The sequence below is a fragment of the Rhopilema esculentum genome, unplaced genomic scaffold (assembly GCF_057945365.1).
Source record: "Rhopilema esculentum isolate cy_ngs unplaced genomic scaffold, ASM5794536v1 HiC_scaffold_36, whole genome shotgun sequence".
NCBI classification, from domain to species: Eukaryota; Metazoa; Cnidaria; class Scyphozoa; order Rhizostomeae; family Rhizostomatidae; genus Rhopilema; species Rhopilema esculentum.
This window is the reverse complement of record NW_028300847.1, coordinates 2,465,482-2,491,398: the sequence shown is the minus strand read 5'-3', so window position 1 is coordinate 2,491,398 and position 25,917 is coordinate 2,465,482. Positions and strand designations below refer to the sequence as shown.

Sequence of the window (25,917 nt, the reverse complement as noted above, 5' to 3'; positions counted from 1 at the left end):
TCGTTGGCCAGATCTCGCACCATTTTGAACCCATCTTTGCATGTCGAGGGGTATTTTAGCCATTCTTTCAAATTATGTGGTCAGACTTTTTATGACTTAAGACTTTGGTACTCTATTGGAATTTAAGAAGTGTAGTAGAAATCAAACCTCAATTTTGTCGAACATGGTCCAGTTATCCACCTGAGTTGTGTTTTTAGACCTTTAAATTATGCAGGCTTAATTAATTTACATCCTTTTAGATGTTGTTTTTTTTATATTTTGTATTTTCTATGAATAAGTATTAAAAACGTAGTCTAATGTGTAGGCAGGGCCGCTGAGAGAGGGGCAAGGGGAAAATTACCCAAGGCCTCAATGTCTTGGGGGCCTCAAAATTTAAGAATATTATTTAATTGTTATGTTTAAAAAACGTGCTTCTTGAGTTAGCTTACACAAACTATAGAATTTTGCAAAAACAAGCGCTGAAAATTATTTCAAAATCAAGACCATGAAGTCAGTGGCTTGGCCAAAGGATTTCTGAATCAGCTAGAAAAGGATGAGGACAAGGAGATGTAAATTATTGTAATTTGCCTGCTGGTGGACATTTTAAAGCCAATAAACCTAATTCCGAAACAGCTTCAATTTTCCAGACAAAATCTTGTCACAACACTGTCTATAAAGCAGTGCGAGAGGAGCTTAGCGAACGATGTGTAAACTCGACTGAAGTTAAATGCGTGAAAATGATTGCTGTTTTTTGAAAAAACAATCAAATTCACTGAAGTCATCAACGATCCAGCGAAGAAGGGCGTTTGCTCCCAAACACCTTGATGATTTTGTCAGTACCGCGTACTCCCTGTCAGTGAGTCATGAACGCTCACGTATTTAAGAATAAATGAGTGTGTTGAAGGTATGATTCTTGAAGCAAAAATGATAGAACTACAAATCCAACATTGATTTAGGGAAAGAGTAGCCTGCGTCACAGACTAAAAACTTCCGTGAAGTACTTCTGGTTGCAGTTACTGCTGGCTTCACGTCAGCATATAGCTAAGGACTTTGAGGAATACTTTATTAAAATGGGTAGATTCCTCTCAGGGACGAAAACAAGTTGCTAATTTTGGAGGGGCGTGGAAGGATGAAAATTCCAACTTTAAGTGAGAAATTTTTCATTCGACCAGTAAATCTACTGTACTTACCAAATTGATATTTGTAAATAGCCCAAACACCATAGTTCTATTTTCTTTATAATTACCAAATTTTTACTCAATAATTAGCCTAAAGCATAAAAGTCTAAATCTCTAAATTTTGATTAACTTGAAACAAACGTTTAAGCTTACTGTAAGAAGTAAAGCAACATTTAAGCAAAACAGTATTAGATATACTCAATGATTAGTAGTATTCTTTCAGATCAATTAATCAATTTTATCTAAAATACATTTTTTCACAATATAGAAGCACCAAGAATTTGAGCCTTTTATTTTCGTTCTTGATCGAAAAAAACTACTAACAATTTTCAGAGGGCCAAATGCCTTTTCATTCTTTACAATTGAAATGATGATTTGAGAACAAACTTTTGCATATGCTTGATTCGAAAGATGAAACACTCTTCTTTGATCAAATACTTCTACTGCAGTTTTTGCAATGTGTTCTTGCTTCACAGCAGTTTTGTCATAGGAATTTATGATAAGGACTCAAGGACATTAACAAATAACAGGGGGAGTTTAGCATAAACTCGTTTTTTATAAGAAGCGTTGAGAATTTTTAGTACTGAAAGATTCTTAATCTTTTATTGAATTAACTACTCGTAGTTTCTAAAAAAATTCCCACTCTAAAATTTTCTGACCAATGCGGGTATTATTATTCCAAACTGTAAGTTTCAAGTTTCTTATCCGGAAATTCACCTTGCCTGTTCGTAATTTGATTCAACTCCCGTCAGAAAGAAAGAAAAAGAAACGGGGCAAGTGTGCAATTTGGATCAAGTGGAGACGGGATTCACAATAGAAAACGATTGGATGGGTCAGCTTCAGCCTGTGAATTTTAATGTTTATAATTTTTACATTTAAAATATAGAGTTGCCACATCCACATGCCTGGCTATGGACTTGGGACCAACTGGTTCACTGCTTGATATTTATCATTTTTTGCAGAAAACGGGGGTGGCTCCACGGTGCCAGTAACAGCAAAGAGAAGCAGCAAATCAAAGGATGGGGTTGTGTTTACCCTATTACCCCCCACACACATATGCCCGCCCTGTATTAATTACACTCTTTTTTTTAAGTTCAGTAAATTTAAGTTCAGGCTGACTGTTCTTAATTTTTTCGAAAATCTGAGGCTGGATTGTTCTTAATTTGTTCTTAAATTAAGTGGGTGTAAGTAGTGCTATTGCTAGCTTTTTCACTCTAAGGAGGTGTTCAGGCATCATTTGCCAACAAAGTGAATGAGACAGCCTTAATTTACTGACAAATTTGAATATTCACCGAAAAAGCACCCACACATCGATAAAAATCCTCGATTTTGAGAAAGAACGTTGTTCAAAATTGCATTTTGCAGAAGCTCAGCCTCGGCTTGTTCTTAATTTGTTCTAAACTTTTGACCAGTTTTGAGGCTCGTGTTCTTATAAAATTGTTCTTATCAAAAAAGAGTGTAAGTGAGGTCCATGGGCTTCCACCCGGGTATAGGCCCACTGGGCTTTTAAGCGGGAAATCTCAATTTCGGGATGAAGATGCAAAAGGTACTTCAGAGCGAAGGATACTTAAAAAGGTTTCACAAAATTCTCTTTTGACCATTCTTTGAATATGTATGTAATCTGCGTCTCAATGGGCCTTTATACAGGTGCCTTTTTGAATTACAAAATTAACTATTGTAATAAGATCACGTGTTACCCTGGGTTCCAGAGCGTCAGTGTCGAGGAAATAGGGGGTTGCGGGAGAGTGCTGTGTCGAGGAAATAGGGGCTTGCGGGAGATTGCACTCTCCGGCAACCCCCTATTTCCTTCGACGCCCCTTCGACGACTTGCTACACTTGACGCTCTGGAACCCAGGGTAGTCTCGTGTAGGCCCATGGGCTTTAATGCGGGGTAATAGGGTATGAGCAATGATGTTTGCGTCATTTACAGTTTGCATATGGCACACATGAACTCTATTTGGAAGAATATTTTCATTTGCAATCTTATGCCAACCCTGGGAAATGTCTGTGTCTATGGTAACAGCAACAGCTTTGTCAGGGCTTGAAGATGACAAGGTGACACCCTATCCTTTTTTGACACAATTGCACAATAGGACCTATGAAGTTCCTTTTTAGTCACCACTCGTGACTTCAGTGGGATGTGTTACACACCATAGCAGTATTTTAGACTAAATTATACTTAAGTTTTTAGAACACTTTGAAAAACCTTCAGAAATGGATAATGATGAAGATGAGAGACCTATAATTGGCACAACATCGCCAATAAACACAGAGGTGATCGGGACGGAAGATCAGAGCCCGCAAGATTGGCCCAAACTAAATCTGAGATTGGTAGTCTTCTTCGAAATATTGTTATTCTTGACGATAGTAAGTGTTTTGTGTGTCTTTATAATTTCCTGGCACAGTGGAGATACACTGCTAGAAGTATTCTCCTTTAGGAAGGAGGATGTAAAGAAACCAGTTTTTGTGGCTGTGCTTTGTTTTCTAAGTATTGTTATGTTGGTTTGCTCAGCTGATTTAATCAGGAGAATCTACATACTGGTCAACAATAGAAGAAAAAGTCGCAGATCAAACAGCCTAGATAATGAGAACCAAGGCCATTCAAGGAACTGCAAATGTCAGAATGTCTTGCCAGATTTTGAATTGCGAAGTTGCCTTGAGATTCTAGACTTCCGCTCTTTAGCGGAAACAGGCTTGCTTGCATCAAAAGGAAGCACCACAGAAGAGAGGTTTAACGGCAGACTGGCAGATATGAATGCCGATTACACTGAATATTCTAACAGGTTCGTTAATGGGATTCCATTTGGAGTAGAAGAATTTGGGCCTTCTCATCATTCAATCAGACTTACCGTTGTAATGGGTGGACCGGAAGGAACGGGTAAAACTTCTCTTTTCAACAGGATACTCAACGGCCATTCAGCGCCTAATCCCGAGGGATGCATTGGGATAAACTGTGCGTTGAAAACATTTACTGTAACTGGTCCTAATATGTTCAACGAGGATATAGGGTTAAGCATTGAAATGCAGATTTGGGACCTATCTGGAAATTATACGCGGAATGGCAATTTGCCCCAGTTCCCTGATCACGTTGTTCTCCTTGTCGTGTGTGACGTCATAAGACCAGAGTCATTGGACAGTGCAAGTTGGTGGATCGATAATATTGGATCAAGAAGCAGAAATCCCCATGTAGCATTGTTTCTGAATAAAATTGATGAAGTGGAGGATGATACAAGTTGTGAAGAGATAGAAAACCACCCTGAGCTAGATGGCATAGATGTTTACAAAGTTTCTGCAAAGACTGGCCAGAGCGTTAGGGTATCTTTCCTTCAAGCAATATGCAAAGCCGTACGAGTTGAAGCTCGCAAAATTGCAGAGTAGTTCAAAGAAGATGTTTGTGAATCAATTGAATTTAAGGAAAAAGACTGATTTCCATAACAAAATTTGTTGAGTACATGCAATACAGTCATTTTTTATAGAAAATGGGCACGGACAGTGAGAGAAAAATGAACTTTTCGCTTGAACGGAAAAGAAAGTCTGCACGCAGGCTATGCTTGAAGCAAAAAAGTCAAGAAACTATAAAATTTGGAGAAAAAAATCAGTCATGCGAAATTTCATTTAAATCTCTCAACATGATTTGCTGGTTGTCATAATACTTTAAATATTGAGCTAAGCGAATTCTCCTTTCATCTAAGTACAGCATACGAATGGTAGCAAATCACTTGACAGAAATGTCAGAAGTATTTGAAAACAATTGAAATATTGACGAATCTCTCTGTTTGCAGCTTCAAAACCTCCCCAACAAGGCTCTATTGGAATACTTCCTAGCATGGAAAATTAAATGTAGGACCCTGACACCGGGCTCCGACACAGGTTGGAAAGTGGGGGACCAAGAGAAAATTTTGCCCCCATAACAGAAGATTTTGAAAAATGCTCTAGTGTTTTGCAATCAAGGGAGCCCTTCGTTAGAAGCCCTGAAATGTGAAAATTTATGACATCATTATTGGGAAATTGTTAAGAAATGTTAAGTGTTGAATTTTTCAAAACGTTTGGAAACTGGAGTACTCAACGTAGAACTTTGTTCTTATGAAAAAATGAGTTTATTTGTTTTTAAATTCAGATACTGCAAGGGAAGAAAAATCATTCTATTTCACTGCTATTGCATGTTCTCATATAATAAGTTGTACCCATGTGTAATGTTGTGTTACTGCTGTGAAAATTAGAGGAATATTTTATGATATCGAGAGGAGAATTTATGCATACATGTGTTTTGATTTAATAAAAAGAATTCGCACTTATTTCGTTAATCTAGCACATCGCAGTAATAACAGAATGAGCAGCAGAAAAGGCAAAGTTTTTTGTTTATTTCTTTATGAGTTTTTATGGCAGATCTGACCTTAACTATATCGCATTTTATTATGTATCCCAGAATTCGAAAAACAAAGAAACAGTTCCCAACAAGGTTTTTTCCAACTTCAGGTCTCTCAAGCCAGTTCTGGAGATGAACAGATTAGGGTTGCTAGTTGTTTCTTGAAATCATTTCCCATTAAAAAAACTGCTAGGATAGAAACTAGTTTTCAATCTCTCTGTCCGCGCATGATCAAGGCATTATTATTTTATGACATTGCATTTTCATTGCCTTCACATTCTTATTGCTTGGTAAACATAAGACAAGGGGCCGATTCAAAGTATGGAAGGTGAACAGAAGAGAAAACATTTCGGCCAGAAACAACCAATTGAGCAAGTTATTAGTTGATCACCACATGAAACTTGAAAATTGGTCTTTAGGTAAAAAAAATCAATTTGCTTCCACTCAACCGTCATAAGCTTAGCAAGTATTGTTTAAATAGAGAGGGATTCTAGAGCCCTAAAGTGACAGCTCTATGCTTGGATCTCTCGCAAGTTAACAACATCGATCTAGGAATAAGGGACTGCAAATGAATAAAATGACTGTAGTGATAGCTCATTTCCCTAAATTTAAAGTTCAATTGACGCATAGAAACAAAAATTTATCGGCTGTTACAATAGGTAGGTGTTTGAAAGTTTTTCATTTCTAGCTGATCTGTATGTGAGGCTGTGAGATGTATTAATAAGGATCTACTGACTGGCTGCATAAACTAAATTCATATATAAAAATTCAAATTCTAAAACATTCTTCGACAAACTATTAAAAAGGTCCGTTATTATCGTATAAAAATGAAAGTTGCTAATTATATACGGAGTTAGATTGACAAAATGTATTGCAGAGGTTTGTGACAGCAAATGAAGAATTTCAGGCAACAGCCCCCCCCCCCCAACAAGGCTTGCCTCGCGACGGCCCTGCGTGTCATTAAATGAAAGCTAAGCCTTTGTCTCTGTAGCAACTACAAAAAACTCAATTGACAAGTCGAACAAATAAACTTTTACTATGTATCTGAAAAAAATTGGAATTTTGCTCAATTTTTTATTGATAAACATGCGCCTTTAATCATAAAAAAGTCTCAATTTAATTACCACCCGAGGAATATTCCAATAATCTCTATCATCATGAATTAATTGGGATTGACCTTTTCATGAATTATTTTGAAAACTGTACGTGGCTAATTTGTTTATCATAACTCTCCCGCCTTGAGAAGACAATGTTCTTCATAAACATTTGACACATAATAACAAAGAAACTCGTGTAAAAGTAACCATATGAATACAAATAAATCTTTAGAAAATTTGTTGCGGCCCCATTTTGTTTGTGGGCCCTGGGACACTAGGCATTGGAACTTACCTCTCCAACATTCAACATCTCCATCTAACATTTACTGACTACTCTCGGTTAAAATACTCGACCAGAGAATAGAGAACAGGCCAGAGCAAGGCCGTCACTAGATATTTATCCAAAAGTGAGAGCGTAGTTTCCATTGGGCAATTGGGGGAACCATCCTTTATTTGACGAAAGGCTTGGGAATTTGCGGACGAAGCATCTCTTACATGGAAAAAAATTCTTCGTATTTTGAAATGGAATTTTTTGTCAACAAGGTGTCACACCCCTCGTGCAACATGCCCCTCCCATCATAGTGTTCATGGGCTAGAGTGGATAGCTAGAGCATCCCCCCCCCCAAAAAAAAAAATTGTCGAACAAACTGTAGTATAATTCCTTTACAACAGTGTGCTGAATAAGAAGGAATACAATGGGCAGCCCTCCCGCCCCAATATGATTTTCGTTCCAACGGCACTGGATAGTGAGTTCGTACGTCGAAGGTAACTAACTGTTGGGACCGCTGTTTTCTGGTGGCCATACCGAAGAGGCGTGAGTCCGGTCCAGTAGCAAAGCTTGCGAAGGAGCATTATTGTTTTCCCTGTTTAGATCAAAAATCAAAGCTTTGCCATCAAACACGAGTTTATTGCATGGGAAGAATTCGTAAGTTGTGGTTTTGTTTTGTTTTTAAAATGTCTTTGATTAAATTGTGTTTGCTATTATAAGGAAAGAAGTAGGTAGCATGCTAAGCATCGCAATTCATCGCTTTTCATGCTTGGCCTAATTTGAAATCTGCTAAACTGTCATGTCAATTATGTAACAATAAACCCAAAAAGGCGATGATAGAGACGATAGGATTCTCCATGTCCCTGTCCTATCCCTGATCTCATTCATATGAATGTTTTGAAGTGCTATAGAACGTTTATTTTGTCTGATCAAGCTATTATGATGTATATCAAGTTCAGGTTTAAGGTTCAGTTTCATTTTATTTTGACTTTCACCGACCACATACATTTTCACAAAATACTAGATAGAGACATAGCAAATTGAAATAGCAAACAACTATTATCACAATAATATGTGGAACACAAATTATGAGTGGGATATGTATGTATGGGGAATTATTTAAAGGAGGAAGTCTGTCAAAGCTAATCAAGGAGAGAGACCCCCTATACACAAAGATATTTCAGCACTTTACAGTTATCAAAGTATAAATACCAAAAATGAATCCTGGTTTCCGTATGTGAGGAAGTGGAAAAGAGTGTAAGCAATTTCAAATATCAGCTGGTAATGTTTTTTTGCAAGGAGATATGACTTCAATTTATGACGAAAGCAAACCAAGGATACAGATTCTTTGGCAGTAGGAATACTATTCCAGGATTCAGCACCAGGAAAATGAAAAAAATCTTAAGCCGTATTGAAGAGTGTTTTTCTGAGTTAAGAAAATGTTGTTCATAGAAGCCTTTTGATACCTTTTATTAGTGCCAAAAAATCACCATACAAATGGTCTTCAACAGTATCAGTTTATCTATTTGTACTTTGGTATTCAGAAAGACTTACAAATTTAAAATAATTCTAGATATTAGAAGGTGTTTTCAACTTTGCAATTGAATAGAAAAAAATTTACTTTGATTCACTTTTAATGACTTGATTCACTTTGATTTGCCTATCAAAATTTTGTAATAACCAAACAGACTATTTTGGTTGACTATTGCCCCAACTGGAAAATTTGTCACACCCCTTCAATAGATAATTTCCATCAGAGCAATTTTGTATATTGGCCACACAAAGTCCCTAGTAAATAACAATTCTACATTATTTTTTATGTTGCAAATTTTTTAAGTGTCTTTGATTTCTGGGGTGCAGTCTCAAATTTCCAAAAATGACTTGTCTGCACTAAGAAAAAAAGCTTCCAGTGTGGTTGTTGTCTTCAATCACCAATGAAGATATTCTCAAATCATGATAGGGAACATAATGCTTAAAAATAATTGTCAAAAAGTTATGTAAGTTATCTTTAATGTGAGTTTTTTGCTGTTTTAGGTCTTTGCTGATTATATTTGGATTCTTTCCAAGATAAGCAAAAGGCCTCCAAAATGCTTTCTTTCTGCCCAAATAATGATACACTTCGTAAAGTGTTTAAAGATGGTGGCTTCTCAAGGTGTTTTGTAGAGCTGTTCACACCAAGTCTTCTAATGATCCTGATTATTGTCAGCTTTATCATTCAGCTAAGAAGGTATTGGAAATGTAAGAAAATGAAAAAGTACAGGAAACTTCATGTGCAAAATGGTGGCAGAGGTGGAATTGAAATCGACCAATTGTCACCACATTGCAAAAAACACTTTAAAGGATTTGCTTTTAGTGATTTGCCTAGGCCATTCTTGTATGTAGTACAGTGGCTTCTTCATGCATGCCTAATCATTTTGCCAGCAGCAGACTTAATGAGCCGACTAATACTGTGCCCAAGCTGTCTCCATGGAAGTGTGCTCTATCAGGATGTGATGCTGATTCTCATTTGGGGTTTTGCACTACGCAATTTGCAACGAGAGAGAAAGATGTTTTACAGAGCCCATATCAAGTCACATTCCTTGCTTTTTCTTCTTTTCTGGTCATTGTCATTGCTTGTTGACATATTTGCTCTTGTTTCATGGGATAGCCATGTTTGGTGGTTTTCTGGTCCAAAAACAGAAGTTAAGAGAATGGAGCTGTTTGTTTTCAGTATCAGATTTTCTTCAAATTTGATTTTGTTTGTATTGGGCTTCTTGGCTCCTGGTTTATACAAAGAAAAAAAGAAGGTTGTTGCTGAAGGAGAAGAAAGTGAGAAAAAGAAACCAAAGGTATTTTATATTAATATTCGATACAGGTTTATAACAATTAGATTTATAATGTTGTAACATTTAGATATTTTGCAATTTCTAAGATAACTTGAAACCTGTGTTACTTGTTAGGAGACGTTGCTTTTGTAATTGTATCTAATTCAATGGCTAGTTAGCTTTATCGAGTGTCATTTAAAAGCTGTTCAATTTTGAAAAACAGTTTAAAAGATTCTTTTGGGGTGGACACTTGACTGCCTTTTTTTATTAGAATGTTTTTCTATCATACTCAATGTACTGTTTTGAAGCCATCTTTAAATTTCTTATCCTGTAATTTTCTTTATCTTATGCAGAAGTCTCCTTTCAATGACCTATGGGAAAAAAGTAAGCAACTGTGGCCTTTCTTGTGGCCAAAAGACAGGTATGTTACAAGCCTGGCCATTTGTATTTTTGTAGGTGAGATGTAAATCGCTCCCCTTATTTTCTGAGGTGAGCTAAATCAGTAACACATGGAATGTACTTTAAAAGCAATCAACAGATAGCTTGAGCCATTGAGCCCCTTTCGTACCTGTCAATTGCCTTTAAATAGTCTTGAAGTCAAAGAGTATGTTGCTGTTTTACTTCTTTCAATTTGTATATGCTTTAACCATGGGTCAGGCATCCCCTTTGCTTAAAGGAATTAAAAAAAGAAAAAGATTGCCCAACACAAAAGTAACAAATCTCCTAACAAACAATCGTTTTGTCATACAGAATTTAAAAATGGCTTTGAAAACATATTTTGAAACAAACTTAAGGCTTTTGATCTGACACTTTTCAGAGTATAAAACGTCAGAACATAGATCAAAAACTCCTATGCCTAGAAACATATATACCCAATTGTGGATCTAAATAGGCCAATCAGAAATGCAAGCACATTGCTGTTGAGGTTGCCCAATCAGTGCCATATGCTTATGAAAAATGTTACCAATGGATCCTATATTGAAAACAAACTCCTTCTGTCATGTTTATGTAGATAAATTATAAATCTGCTAGATGGAACATCGATCTGGCTCTACCAATAATCTAAAGCACGTGGCCATTATAGTTTTTCAGGCAATTTGGATTTTCTAGAGAATGCTGCTTGATAGTGGAATTGCATACTGAAGTTATTGTTTCTGATCTGCAAGATCGTGGAGGCTGTTAACTTTGGTGAAGTGTCTTGTTTCTAATGCTTGAAGGAACATGATGTTTTATTCCACTCCCCAATCGACAACCCTTACCAATTTTTAGGGTTCTTAGCTCTGCAAACATACCTTTTGCTTCACTATCCTTTTCCCAATAGATTGAGGTTCATGACTACCATATTAAAAATCATCTGACAGTAAGAAAATTAATTGCAAAAAAGGCAATGAGGGGAGAAATTGCTGTTATAAGAATGAACCAATTGCATACAAAAAGGGCAAATGAATGGAAATTTTAGGGGAGCGATTAGAGTTATGAACATTTGCTGAACAGTTTTTCATAAAAAATTCTTATTGTTTGACCACAAGGCACACCTCACTGGATATAAGGTTGTACCATAGGTTGAGGGTTCTTCTTCTGATTGAAGGATTATTCCAGTCCCTCGATCAAATGAAAAACTCTTGATTGATGGATAAATATCAATTATGGAAAAACTCCCACATTAGATGAAAAACAGGGTAATTTATTTGTTAACATTGTCTTAAAAAATCACTCTTGTGTTTTGAAAATAATTTCACCTTAAAGTTTATTGCAATACCCTTCAAGATATCTCTTGGCTGGAACATTGTTTTTTGACTCATGAATGCATGCCTTGCTTTGATTGTGCTGCTTTTCACAACAATATGGCAATCATAGAATGCACAACTGCTTGGCGAAGCTGTTCTGAAATCTCGTTTGGGAACATTCTAATACCTTGGAAACTGACAGAACTGACTTTGAATTTAGCATATATGACTTCTTGTTGCTTTAGAAATCTTTGAAACAGTTTTTAAAACTTTAAGGCTGTTTGATTTTTGAAATTTTCTTTGCAACTTTTTTGTTTTTCTTATGTGATGTTTTACATGCCTTACACACTTTATGTGGAAGCATGTGCCTGCAATCTCAGGCTACTTTTTACAAAGTCTGTCATAGGGAGGGTTGTGTTTTTGGCAGTAAATATATTGAATTCTCTATGGTTTTTGAAAGCTTGATTAGAATTAATGCTTCCAGTGACATTAATTGCAAAAGTTGGCCTTGTACAAAACATTATTTTCTGATTTTGCTCATTGTACCAGCAAAATGGTCTTTATGGGGTTTAATTACCATATGGTTCCAATTTTGAATAGTCAGGATTACCTTTATGTGGATGAATGATTGACAGATTGGATCGTCAAGAAAACCTATAAAACATATATATGTTACCAAGTTAAGGACTAATTGACAATTGTCCTGTGCTATACCCCCAAAGAGCGCAGCAGTTAAATTAATCAGCATCAACACTTTATTACTGACTAGTAAACAGATATGTAGAATATTGTGAGCCATTTGTTTTTTTCTAAAACTGATGATGAAATCAACTCTTGTAATGCTTAAAACATTGAATACCTATAATCACAAGTAGATATATGTTAGACAGTATAATGACTTGTCTTTTGTGCCCTTCAAGTTTTTCAAAATAGTCTCATTAAATCTTTTGCAGATGGCTGCAGGCACGTGTACTTTTCTGTTTACTTTTGCTTGGAGCTGGCAGAGGAATAAATGTTTTGCTGCCACTTCAGTATAAAAAAATTGGTAAGCATTTATTTCCTGGGTCAAAAAGAGAGTGAGCTTCATAATCCAGCAAAATCCTTGCTTGAATAAGGAAATTGAGAATGATATTTAAGGATAGCAATTCTGAATGATGAATTTGGCCATTATAAAATCTCAAGGTTAACTGTATGTTTTCTGTGAACTATCTTTGTGCAACTGACAAAGCAAATGAAAGCATTCCATACAATTTGATATTTTGCTGTTTTTGTTTAGTTTGTCCAGTTTTGCACGTTTTTGTATGGGGGGAATTTTCAATATAATCTGTCTATCTCTTATCTTAAATTTACTTAACATTGGATTCTCTTTGCAAAATGCTTGCTCCAATTTTATAGCAATAGACCAATATTTATTTATAGAAGGTGCTAAAAAGTGGAGCAAATTTAAAATTATATTGAAGCTTCCAGTCCTTTCTTTGTTCATAATGGGTTTCTTTATACAGATTTTGAAACATTGAAAATATTTTTTCGATCATAAAATTTTTTTGTTTTCAGTGAACTATCTTGGTGCAGCTGACAAGTCAAATGAAAGCAGTCCATACAATTTGATTGCTGTGTACATTATATTGTCATTTTTGCAAGGAGGAGGGATTGGTGAGCTTTTGAAATTTCTCGTAATTTTCTCAAATCTTATATTTTGCAACCTTTTATAATAAATTGTGAACTGATTTTTGAATTATTGGTTGAAAAACTGTAAATTTTCCCCGCGACAATTCTGAAGTGTCTACAAGTGTCAAAATAGCAATGCTGCTACGCACTTTTAACGAGGAATGTCTAGATTTTATATCAAAAGGGGCCTTGTCACATGCAATTTAGAATCCCCAAGAGGAAAGAGACAATTTCATTACAGCCTGGTTTTTAATGCTAATTTTTCTACTATGAACCTTTACACCATGAAATATCTTGCATCGGTATACAATGCTGTTCCTACACTCACAGCAGTGGCGGGGGCGAGGGGGGGGGGGGGGGGGGGGGGGTGCGAAGGGGCGGATGACAATGTTCTTGTGCTCTAAAACAACGGGAAAATGTGACATCATTTTACTGCTTTTCATTTGGATGGCGTGAGATCATTTGTATCAACAATGCAATATAATTTTATTGCCTCAATAAACCATGTTGATAATTTACCTTTAGGATCAATGGGTGTCCTAAATAACATCCGATCGTTTGTTTGGATTAACGTTCAGCAGTATACAAGTAAAGCCGTACAGGTCCAGTTGTTTAATCACTTGCACCGTTTGTCGTTGCGTTGGCACTTGGGAAGGAAAACAGGCGAGGTCATTCGCATGGTGGATCGTGGAGCAACAAGCATTGACAGCTTGCTGAGGTTTGTACCGAATATTTGTGTTGTATGTGAAAGGTCTAATGATAAAATGCTACTGACGAATTCATTTTAAAAGAATGACTAATCTGATGGTTTTTTCAGCCCCAAAAGGCGCGATTGGGTACAATGACAAGAATCATTTGTAATAAACAGCCACCATCGTCTCTCTTTGCTTTTTTCTTGGAAATTGCCACAAACATCCGTTTGCAAGCATTTATGTCGTCCAGACAGTGGCGGTGCCAGGGGGTGGTATGGGAGAGTAGTTACCCCCCCCCCCACTTTTTTCGAAACATGGCCTACATATTTCTTCTAAAAACGGGTTAGAAAGCACTAGGTAGGGGTAGATCATATTTCCTAAGGAAATTTGACCTGGTACAAAGCACTGAAACGAGGCGATTAGGGCGTGGTATCACTGGCCACACCCATTACCCTCCCACTCGGCAGTATTTGGCGCCGCCACTGCGTCAAGATTTAGTCGTTTTAAGGAAAACTGGACGAATAAATAGGCCTATTCAGTGTGTGTGCAAATTCATTTTAACCAGACTTTTTGTTTATCACAATATCTATAGTAAATGTAATTGATTAAAACTACTTTGCTAGCTGGTTGGGTGGGATTGTAAAAACTGCATATGAAATCGTGTACATTTGTCAATCTGAATAGGTTCGTATGTAATGAGCATCGAATTAAAAAACAAGCCTCTCTAGATTCTTGAAGTGGTTCTTATTTGACTAGAGGGCTTAAACCAGGGCACTAATTCAAAGTTTTGGATGTAAAAATGGCATCAGATTAATAGGTGCCATGGTTTGACAGCAATTCTGATTTCATTAGTTTTTAATTGCATAACTATTCCAGCTTTTAAGTATGACCAGACTATATGGTGGTGTCTAAGTGCAAATGTTCCGACTAAAGGTTCTGAAAAGCCAGATTCTTCATACGGTTTTGTTAATTTAGTATAGCAAGAAGCGAAATTAATTGTTATCTATCTGCATTTTATTCCAGCTATATTTTGTTTCAAATATTCCCCACTATCGCAGACATTGGGGTAGCCGTTGTATTTTTTGCGACAGCCTTCAATGGCTGGTTTGCCCTCATCGTCTTCCTTACTATGGTTCTGTATCTACGTAAGTTCAGCTTTTTCTTCCTTGCATTGATATACCTGTCCTTTTTGCTGGCTCATCCTTTCAAGTAACAATATTCGCTTTGGTGTATAGATTGGAGCATTTGTAGTTGTTACTCCCAGTTTCACGTACACTACAGCACCTTGAATATGGCATAAGCATCCGACAATTGACTAAATATTTTATCTGTCATTATACTGTACAAATAAACTGGCATTATAATCTTGATTGAAACAACTGTTTAGATATCCTTTATATTGTATTTTCAAATTCTTCTTTCATTTTGATTCCTTGTTCTCACCGTCCTATTACTAGGTGCTGTGGAAGTTAGACATAATCAGTTTGTTTATATATTGCGTCATATCTTTGATTCAATTTTACCCACCAAAAACAACTTTGCTCGCCGCTTATTTTCGTGTAATTAAGTGTAATTAAGCATTTTTCATTTTCAGCTTCTTTTTATGAAAAATGTTTTTCTCAACTTTCATCACATTTGTGTTTTTTACTGTTTTGCAGTCACTACGGTAATAATCACAGAGTGGAGAACGAAATTTCGAAGAGAGATGAACGAAAGAGATAACGTCACTAAAGCGAAAGCCGTCGACTCGTTGTTGAATTTCGAAACAGTGAGTGGTGCATCCAGTATACCTTTTATTTAGATAAATAGACCTCGGAAGTATTTTAAATTTTTTTGAAATTTTGATCAATATAATCCAAAGTCATTAAAAACTGTGAGTGTGCGAATAAAGGAGAGGCCACGATAGCAGGCTGCTCTACGGTCTCCGGAGGAAATCTTGCGGCGAAAAATCGATAAAATAGTAGTATATAAGGAACACCGCAACGCGACGAAAATAGACAAAAACAAACACACAAATCAGTGATGGCTAATATTTCGTCCCGGCATACGGGGCTTCATCAGAGCAAAATTAAGCGAACTAAAAATTTACAAAATTCAAAGAGGCGATGGTACTTCTGAATATGCAAAATGAGTTGAATGTGTTGCAACTGGGCTGCGATATGACCACATTAGCACAGGCTGTTGCCCCATCAAGCCTCTGTAAATTAGTCTGTAATTACGTCAGCAAACTTTGATGTTTTAAGCAATAATTTTAATTCTTTTGCGCCGTAATTGTATATTCATAAGGACTTGTGATGTTTTCTTATATTGACTATATGTTTGAGGACACTGCTCGGTCAAAACAGAGTCTAATTATATAGAAAGTGAGCCACATGGTCAGGTTACAAATGAAAAATTGCTATCCAGGTCAAATACTACAACAACGAACTCTTCGAAGGAGAGAGGTACACAGAGGCAATCCAGGCTTATCAGGTATGTCTTTCAGCACAATCTTGTTATTTCTTACTGTTTGTGGTTTTATCTTCTTAATCTAAATCTCAGAAAGTTTGGCAGCTTTTGGGGAAGTATTTTTATGTTTATTGAAAGACTAGAATATTTACTGGACGTCGTAAACTAAAGATTTATATTTGAATTGTTTGTAAGCCGGAATACGCCCGTTTTTTAAAGTACTTTAAGCAATTTTTTAGCCAATATGAGGTTATAATATTGATAAAGCAAAAAAGTGTGTATTGTTGTCATCCTCCTGCTACAGATATAAAACCAAATAAGTCTTTGTTGCCGCAACATTTGAAAATAGTATGGAAGAGCGGAAACATATACCGAAGTATTTTTCACCTGACACGCCTTAGAGTATAAACGCCTGTGGACGTTAGCTAGCGTGTGTACTCTAAGGTGTATCGGGTGAAAAAGGTTTCTGCTCTAAGGCGTGCTTTATTATAGTATGTCTCAGCTCTTTCGTGTTACGAATATTATCAAACTTTTGCTTTCTTGGAATCGAGTTGCTAAATTCTTCTTGAATTTTTATGTTTAGAATTGCCAGTGGAAGGCCCTAGCCTCACTCAATATTCTCAACACATCACAAAACTTGGTCATCACTTCTGGATTACTTGCTGGTACATTATACTGTGCACATCTTGTAATGATTGGACATTTCAAGGTTGGTTGTTTCAGTTAAAGCGATGTTCTTCATATAATGTCTGTATATGAAATTAAATCAATGCTTTAAATTGAAATTTGATTGCCTACTTTAACGTAGATACTAGTTTTGCTTCCCTATACGTTCCTGTTGGTTAAAAAACTGAAATGTCCTTTTTTCGTAGGTTGGGGATTTTGTGTTGTTTATCACTTACATGAAGCAGCTCTACATGCCTTTGAATTTCTTTGGAACATATTATCGGTAGGTGAAAACCAGAGATTGAATATTCTTAAATATATTTATACTGTATAAAGCTAACAGAAAAGCGGCAGAGATTGACTGCGAAATTATAGGAAATAAACCAAAACTTCTTATCGTATTCGTGTGTCTATGATTCCTATTGATTTTCTTATTCGATATTTCTTGCATTCAGGTTAATAGTGATTGAAAATTTCAAATTGTTTAATCTCTTTGCCCCACGAAAGACATCTTTGCTTTTTTAAGCTGCCTATGGACTTCGTGAACCCAAAAGTAATTCATCTTGAATCCGAGCTGAAGGCATCTGATATTCCTAGCATCAAGATGCGTTAATCATGCCAGTATATCACTAATTTTAAGATATTTGCTCGAGGAATTAATATCATTTCTATTAGTTTTTTGTCATATTATGTGCCCGATTTCTAAGTGGTGCATTTTTTTTGAAGTATATTAATTCATTATGATTTTTCTTAGAGCTTGAAGTAATAAGTTGCAATGTGTTACTTAGCCCTTATAAGCACTGCACTATTTTGCTATTTGTTTGTTTGTTGACAAACTTATATAATACCTTGCTCACTACTTTTCTAGTATGATTCAAACAGCATTTATTGACATGGAAAACATGTTTGAGTTGCTGAAAGAAGATGTAGAGGTAATTGCAACGCCGTTACTCTTGCAAATCTGTTGCCAAAATGTGCTCTTGATATTCAAACTTCTTCATCTGTATTAGCTCGGTGTTCTCTTCGTGTAGCAACTTTGTTTGGTTTTTCCTATCGGTCAACGTTCACTTGATACCGAGAGATACCAGTCAACAGGGTTTGGAAGCCCGCCTGATATCGTAAAAGGCTTTGAAATTTGCCTGACAATTTCCATAGTTTCAAAGTTTAATCGAGATTTTTTTATCTTAATAATATCTAACAATACACCAACGTTACCTTTTAGAAAAATAAAGTAAAAGAAAATAACCTTTTATGGCACCTTTCTCTCTCTTTCCATCTAACAATTTTTTAAATCCTTTTTTTTCTTTTCTAAGAGTCCATTCTAATGTGTTTGATTTTGATTACACATTAAACATTTATTTTATAGGTTAAAGATCGTGATGATGTAACGAATCTTCATTTAACCAATGGAAAAGTCCAGTTTAAAAATGTAACATTTGGTTATGATCCAAGGTATGATTGCTTTCAATGTGAAGCTTTGATAGATATCGTGATATCTTAAAAAGGAGGACACTGAAAGAAGCCTTTTTGATTTATCTTAGTCATGTCCTCTTAATTAATGATGATTCTTCAAGAATTCCACTTTTTACTTTTGCTTCGAAACTGGCTTTTTGTTTTCTGTCATCTAAGCTTGTTATTCGACTGTGGGTAACAAACCACTAAGGTATCATATCACCAGAGTATAACGTTTAATAGGTATGGACCCGTTGTTTACATGATATTGGGTTTTCTTGCTTCTTGAAAAAGCCTTCCCGAGCTGGAACTCTCATTCTCCTTCTTGGCCAGATGTAGAGGGACAGAGTGATTACGTCGTAAAACCTACTTTTAGAACTTTGAGCACTTAGCCTGAAAGAAACGTAAAACACCTCCATAAATACTAAATCAGCTAGATATGTTACCGGTTGTGTGATATATGGTCACATGAGCACAGGCCCCTTCTCCATAAGGCCACTGTACTTTTGTCTTGGTTCTTAGACACATGAACCAGACCAAGTCGTGTCTTCACTGACGAGCCAAAGTGAAGTCGAGTTTTCACTGAAGATTTTTCAGGAAATATAAAACAGATATTGCTAAATTTTCACATATAGAGGTATTTCCCTTGTCTTTGACCTCACTACTTTTAAAAGATTCATTCTGTGATTTCCATTCTAGCAAACTCATACTGAGGAACATCTCCTTCGACGTCTTTCCAGGACAGACTGTTGCCTTGGTAAGAATGAAATTAAGCTATGTGTTTTGTGACTTTTTTCTGATTCAAGCAATCTGTGGTCTGTACGTATGCTTTGCAATGTATTACTAAATCACCTGTGGAAAATTGCTGCTTTGAAATTATAAATGTTGGTCCCCTGGTTCTTCATTATGAAACTTGAAGTTGCAAAATTGTTCTCGAAATTTGAAATTAGTTACAGTATCTAGTATTGATCACTTTTCATAATTGTGGTGCCTTTCTTGTCGGCTGTGAAATGTACAAATGCTCCTATATAGTTCCTTTCAAGCTAGTCCCTTCATGTATGATACTGTTGAATACCAGCGCGTGTTGAGTATCAGCCCAGATTACAAATGCTTAGTATTCTGTAGTAATGTCTCGAAAACTTTAATAGATTCTAATCATTTTTGAACCAGTGGACGAAGTATGCATATGGTTACCTAGCAGTTTTTTCAATTATGAACTCTTTATATATTCCGTGTTACCTAGCATATTACGTACCCTTGACATTCTTTCATACAAAATCATTTTACAGGTTGGTCCATCTGGCAGTGGTAAAAGCACCATCATTCGATTGCTGTTCAGGTTCTATGATCTGTTTTCGGGAGCAATTTATATTGATGATCAAAATATCGAAAGTGTGAGTTGCATCTCTGTTCTAGTACACTGTCTCCCAGCCAAAATTTAAAGACACACGACGGTTATAAAATGTGTCTTGTGCCAGGGATCTGGGCAAGCTAAAAATAACAGCCAACGGCGTCGGTTGTGGATTTTGCATGTGATTGCTTGTTCATATTTTGTTTCGCTCTTTTGTCAAGCGATAGGACAATTATTCGTGAAGCAATAGGAAGCCAAGAGATTTCACAGTTTGATAACAACAAAATGGAATAGCATTGTTTGGCAACTGGCCTTTTTCACGGACTTTATAACCTTGGAGCTATTCTTTATAGCTGCCTTGTGCCTTTCATTAAATAGGCTTGGCAAAGCGGACAACTTCTTCTGCACTGTGTGCGTAAAACTTCCATTGCAAATGGTAATTGTTTTTTATACCTTGATGGGTGGTTGAACAAAATTGCTTCCGTTGGATTTCTGCTACTTTTTCAAGCTGTTTATGCACAAATCTTTTTTTGATACAAATTTTTAAGCTTTCCTTCAATCGCTATTAATCAGCTGTTATTGTATGGCTTATCCCCCTGTAATAAACTATACTAGATTAGTATACAAATATAGTGCGGTGACATTGCAAACTGTTCTGGTGATGCATGAAGAATGACAATGTAATTTTATAGTTTGATGTTTCTTGAGATATCCTAGCAAAGGTCATGAGTGCTTTGCTGTGCAATTTTGAAGTGTATCTATGTATTAGAGCCTGCGTTACATGAGGACCCATAGACGTTCGTTTCCTTTGAAGACAGGAACTATGTTCATTTCTGTGATATTCTACGGCCATATTTAAATTCTATCATTTCCTCATGCATTTTAGTACAGTAAAAAGGTTTCTGCAGATTATGTTTGTTTTGATTTGCTGTATCATTTTGTAAGATAATTGAGTCCTCACAACTAGACAACTTTGCCCATTTCTTAGTAATTGTTTAAGTCAACCCATCCTCCAGGTTTCTCAACGATCACTGCGACAGTATATTGGTGTTGTTCCACAAGACACGGTCCTTTTTAATGACACTATCAGGTAAGATGTTGAAGGGCAGTAAGATTTGATCTTTTAGTTTTGTATTTTCTAGCTTTATTGACACTTATTTTTACTTTTCTATTATTTCATTAACGTGAAAATGTTGATATTAGAAAAGAAAACAATATTTCAGTAAAATGAAGGCAGTATTTCATGATGACGAGGCAAAATGTTAAAATGTGATATTCTGCTTATTGAAAAAGATTCAGCAAGTAACATTCTCCAACATTTTCATGAAAGTATGTTACTAATCAACATATACTTCGTTACCTTTCGCTACATCATAGAAGATCTACGACTAGAGGTAGCGAAGCATGTGTAAACGTTTTTCGTAGAGAATGCGGGAAAAAGTTTTTATGAGGTCTTTAAGTTCAAAGAGGGTCACCACATTTCCTGCAATGGCCTATTGGAAATCAAGTAGCAAATCTGTTTGGTTCAATCTGATGTGTGATCTGTGTTTCTGTTTTTGGCCATTCACCTCATTTATGGGATACTTTCCAATTCTTCCATTGGCTGGATTGCTCAGGGAAGCGCATGTAATAGCTTTCTTAGTCTTCATTCATTGTATTGTTGGGTAAGACCTTGAGAAGTGAATGAAATCAAGAATGGTCATGTGACTCGATTGCTTTGTTGCCGATTTTGAATGTGATTAGAAAATAGCAGAACATGCGAACGCTTTGAACAGCGGAAATGGAGCAATTCACAAAAAGTGTCCGCTGCCAGCAGACGTCAATGCGAAAGCCAAAGAGCTCGCAATTTGTAAGCTCGATCCTGCGCAATGAACTGCAACGATTTGATCTGCCTTTTACATGAACTTAGAAAATACAGCCTGCTGATTTGATTGAAAAATGTATTGATTGCCTTTTTAAACAACTGTAAATTATAACCAATAGCAAACATTATAAGAGGGACATCTTTCTGATAATCGTAAATTTTGCTTTCTGCTAGATATAACATAAGGTACGGGAGAGTGGAAGCACCAGATGAGGAAATCGATCAGTCAGCCGAGGCAGCTGATATTCACGAGAAAGTGCTGACACTCAAAGACGGTATTTTTTCTATATGCTTAAACACTTTAGGTTGCATCATGTACTGTTTTTTTCAGCTGAAGTAACCATCCAGTGCACAAATATTCCTTTCTCAATTTTACCAACTAATTTCTTTATAAAGATCTCTTAAAAACAAGCCATAGAATTTATATAGGAAACAGGTTGAGAATTTTCTTTGCACATATCACTTTCTCTTTATTGAGTGATGAAAATATCTGAAATACAGGATTCATAATTGCTGTTATTAAAATGGTCAAACCTTCAGAAAACTTGACTTGAATTTGAAATTGTAGATAAGCATGATGCTCTTATAAAGCAGATATTATCGTTCTTCAAGTAATTTTGTTACTCCAAATCTATACAGTTTTCTGTTTTAGAGTATTATGCATTTTCAAAGCACCACATACTCGATATTTTGAAGCAATCTGCTTCATTCAATTGCAAATCAAACGCGTATATTTCAAACTTTGACCCCACAAGATGCCCATAATTTGATTGAAGTTGAAAATTTTGCGAGTATAATTATGTTTGAAAAGTATCCTATGATAATATTATTGACCTAGCCTCAATATTCCAAGCATCACTTTATACATTATATGAATAATTTTCCAGGTTATAACACAATTGTTGGCGAAAGAGGACTAAAGCTTAGCGGGGGAGAAAAGCAGCGAGTGGCAATTGCCCGTACAATACTTAAAGCTCCATCAATTGTTCTCTTGGATGAAGTAAGTTAGGTTCAATTTCGTTTCACTCTCAATTCGTTTTTAAAATACTCTAGGTTATGTTAACTTTTAGGAACCCCGAGTGTTGTAAAAAAACTTGTTTCCTATAATGACTTGATTAGACTGTGATTCGAACCTAGCCCTCTGGAAATCTATATCTCTTACTTCTATTAGCGTTTTTATATTCTCTGTTGTTTTACAGCTGTTTTTTGTTTACGAGAGAAACTATTACTGGAATTTTTTAACATTTGTGTAGAAAACTTTCATTATAAGCCTTCTTAGATTTTTGAGATTTTTCCAAATTTTTTCCGCTCAAGCAAATTGTAATGGGATCTTGAATCTTGCTTTCAAAATAATCATACATTGATCGTTGTCCTTGTCTTCTTATCCTAAAATTCTTTATCATACCTTTCATATCTTAATTTTACTGCCACTTGAATTCAACTTAGGCAACTTCAGCACTCGACACGCGGACAGAAAGGAATATTCAGGCTTCGCTTGACAAAGTTTGCAGCAATCGTACCACAGTTGTAGTGGCCCACAGGTATATTTACTAATGACTGCTTTATCGCCAGTAGCGTATATCCCTTTGTTACTCATCTGTAGATTTAGTTACAGCGGTTTACTGTATTTTAACCTGGCCTGAGTTTACTAGAAGAATTCTTAATCTCTTGTTTTATGTCAATATGAGTTATTTTAAAACTGTATTAAGAGAAAATTTTGCTGCTAGAAAAACTGAGCAGATAATTATAATGATGGCTTTTTTATATCAAACATACGCGTTAAGCCGAAAACCCAGTCCGGGAAATGATCCGCGGATCGGATCTGATTTTGTGTTGCGCACACGCTATGGATGCAAAACTGGTCACATGACTGATCAGCGACAGATCGAAAGAGATCGAAAAAAAAGTTGAAATCATTTCAATTTTTTTTGTACCGTTCCGGTACAGTAGTTTTCTTTCGATCAAAATCGAATTAGAACTTTTAAACAATAGAGCACTTGCGTCATGAATTCCAATCTGAAACGATCCGCGAATCGAACGGAACTGATCATAACAACTCGATCTGATCCGATCCGCGGATCGTTTTCCAGAGTGGGTTTTCGGCTTTAAGCTGCAGTTTTTCCACTTTGTTAGAAATTAGTTATTTAAAATTCCCTTTAAAAACTCCTAGGTAATAAATTCTTGCCTGATTCATAGTCACAATTTTCCACCCATTCTTTTGTTTTGCCTTTATTTCTACCTATAAAAAGGTTCACTTCCGTCAGACATGTGGATAGAAATGGCCAAGAAGATTGGCCTTTATCCGTCTTTGATTAAGACAATCATTTTTTTATTTTATGATAGCTCGTGGATAAAATCATGTTTGTATGCAAGATAAATAAATTTTCATTGCTCAACTGCCAATTTATTGCTTTACCCACCCTGGTGTTGTTAACCCCAGTTTCGTTTACATTACTAATCCTCCTTTTCAGGCTCTCGACAATTGTTAATGCTGACCAAATTTTAGTGATTAAAGATGGAGAAATCGTCGAAAGAGGAAGGTAAGATATGCAAATTTTTACAAAGAATCAGGCAAAAGGACACAGTTGAGCCTTTAATGATAATTTTATGTCCCTTGTCATAACATTTTTATAATAAGTTCATTTTAAATTTCAATCGTCTGTCTTGGTCAGACGAAATTTGATGTGAGAGTTTCATTTAAGTAGTTTTTTTAAATCCAGTTATATGTCATTATCCAGGCACGACGAGCTGCTGAACATAGATGGGCTCTATGCCGAGATGTGGATGCAGCAGTTGCAAGGAGATTCACTTGAATCGAAGATCAGTGACGAGAGCAATGGCAGTGATTGAGCCTCCACGATTTACAAGACATAAAGCTGATTATGAAAAACTAGCCTAGAAAGGTACAGTGTAACGCAAATATGACTTATTCCATTCAGACTTAACTCGTACTCTTTGATCAGCTAAGAAAAGTAAATCACTGCATTCTTTTTTAATATTATTCAATTGTTGTTTTGTTGTCCTTTTGTAGCCAGTAGTTGATGTGAACAGCAATTCGCATACTTGGCTCGTAATTCTAATATAACGTGGCTTATAAAAGTCCATTGCATGCCATTTTCAGACTGTTGCTTCACAGAGTGCCAATCTGCCACTCTGCAAATGAAAAGGCGACGCTTTCCATCACCTCAAAAAGCATTCACAAAATCACCCCCCCCCCAATCCTCACCCAACTAGTTTTGCCCCACCTGTCATTGGACCCGATCTTGCCACCTTGGCTACGATGAGCCCGGCCTCCCCCTTTCCTACTTTTTAAATGGTCATAGGTCCAAATATACGTTTAGGTCTATGGCTACTCGTGGATGTTGAAGGGTAGTTGAAAACAAATTAATTTCTCTGATTCCTCTTCAGTCGAGGTCCCGCATTTATTTTCCGCATTTCCATTCCCGCTCTATTTTGGTCCGGTATTTAGCTTGTGAATCATAATCCGGTACTGTTTTTAAATGTAACATATTTTATATTAATTTTCCTTGCAATTTTTTGCATTATATACATTGACATAAATAAAATTAGCAAAACATTTGTTAATAGGTCGTAGCAACTCTCTCACGCGTGCATTTCACCTTTTTTTCATTATAATTGCTTTATATCAAAATTTCCATTCTTTTTGCAATTTTTTCCAAAGACTTGCTTAGAATAGAGCGATGTCTGGTCAAGTTCAAATTTGGACACTCCCATTGGACCATTTGAGTAAAAGCCAAGGAAAATTTCTTTGAACAGGTTCAGCAATAGAAATTTGTAGCCTTTCTGCAAAATTCGTCAAAAATGCGTTCAATTTGAAAATATTGCCGTTATGAAGAACTCGATTACATAAGTGTCCTTAATCTCAATTTAAAGTTTAAACAGAATTTTCCGAGAGAATTTTTTTCGATAATGCTTCACTCTGTTTTATTAATTGATTCCCTCCCCCACCCCAGATTTTTCCTGCTCGCCTTTTTGAATGATATTTAGACTTTTATAAACATACTTGATTGCTTGTTGCTTTATATCAAGTAGCAATATAACTTTGAATAAAATTTTACGCAAAATAACGAACTATGTTGTCGATATTTCGAAAATTGCGTGTTGACTTAGTCATGGGCGATGCTTAAAACCACGTTAATGATATATCACAGCCACACCCAAACTCAAGATGAAATACCCTAACATGTGCCCTATAAAGGATTTTCAAAATATGCCATGTCCTTTTGCGATTCTTCTTTTTTGCAGACTTTCTAGCAAAAATGTTAGTATCTTTAAAATCGAAAACAATGAACGTAAAACTGGGGAATTCAATTTTTCTCATCAACAAAGGTTCAAA

The 25,917-nt window shown here is 36.0% G+C and overlaps 1 protein-coding gene across 1 annotated transcript; it reads left to right on the top strand.

The window, feature by feature from the left end:
* The first annotated feature begins 7,413 nt into the window (after positions 1–7,413).
* LOC135688485 (ATP-binding cassette sub-family B member 6) lies at positions 7,414–25,805 on the top strand. Its single transcript, XM_065205350.2, has 21 exons — positions 7,414–7,545; positions 8,923–9,716; positions 10,046–10,113; positions 12,373–12,464; positions 12,974–13,072; positions 13,613–13,805; positions 14,803–14,924; positions 15,438–15,547; positions 16,186–16,251; positions 16,811–16,936; positions 17,100–17,176; positions 17,762–17,825; positions 18,260–18,345; positions 19,045–19,102; positions 19,635–19,739; positions 20,713–20,786; positions 21,735–21,835; positions 22,448–22,560; positions 23,007–23,101; positions 24,032–24,100; positions 24,299–25,805. Exons 2-21 carry the CDS (start codon positions 8,976–8,978, stop codon positions 24,408–24,410), a joined length of 2,571 nt encoding a protein of 856 aa, XP_065061422.2. The 5' UTR covers positions 7,414–7,545; positions 8,923–8,975; the 3' UTR covers positions 24,411–25,805.
* The last annotated feature ends 112 nt before the right edge of the window (positions 25,806–25,917 follow it).

Excerpts from the sequence above, each read along its gene's own strand:
- LOC135688485 (XM_065205350.2), top strand. The coding sequence starts at position 8,976 with ATGCTTTCTTTCTGCCCAAATAATGATACACTTCGTAAAGTGTTTAAA. Across the intron at positions 16,252-16,810 it reads AGGCAATCCAGGCTTATCAG|AATTGCCAGTGGAAGGCCCT; the intron begins GTATGTCTTTCA and ends TTTTATGTTTAG. Across the intron at positions 23,102-24,031 it reads ACAGTTGTAGTGGCCCACAG|GCTCTCGACAATTGTTAATG; the intron begins GTATATTTACTA and ends CCTCCTTTTCAG.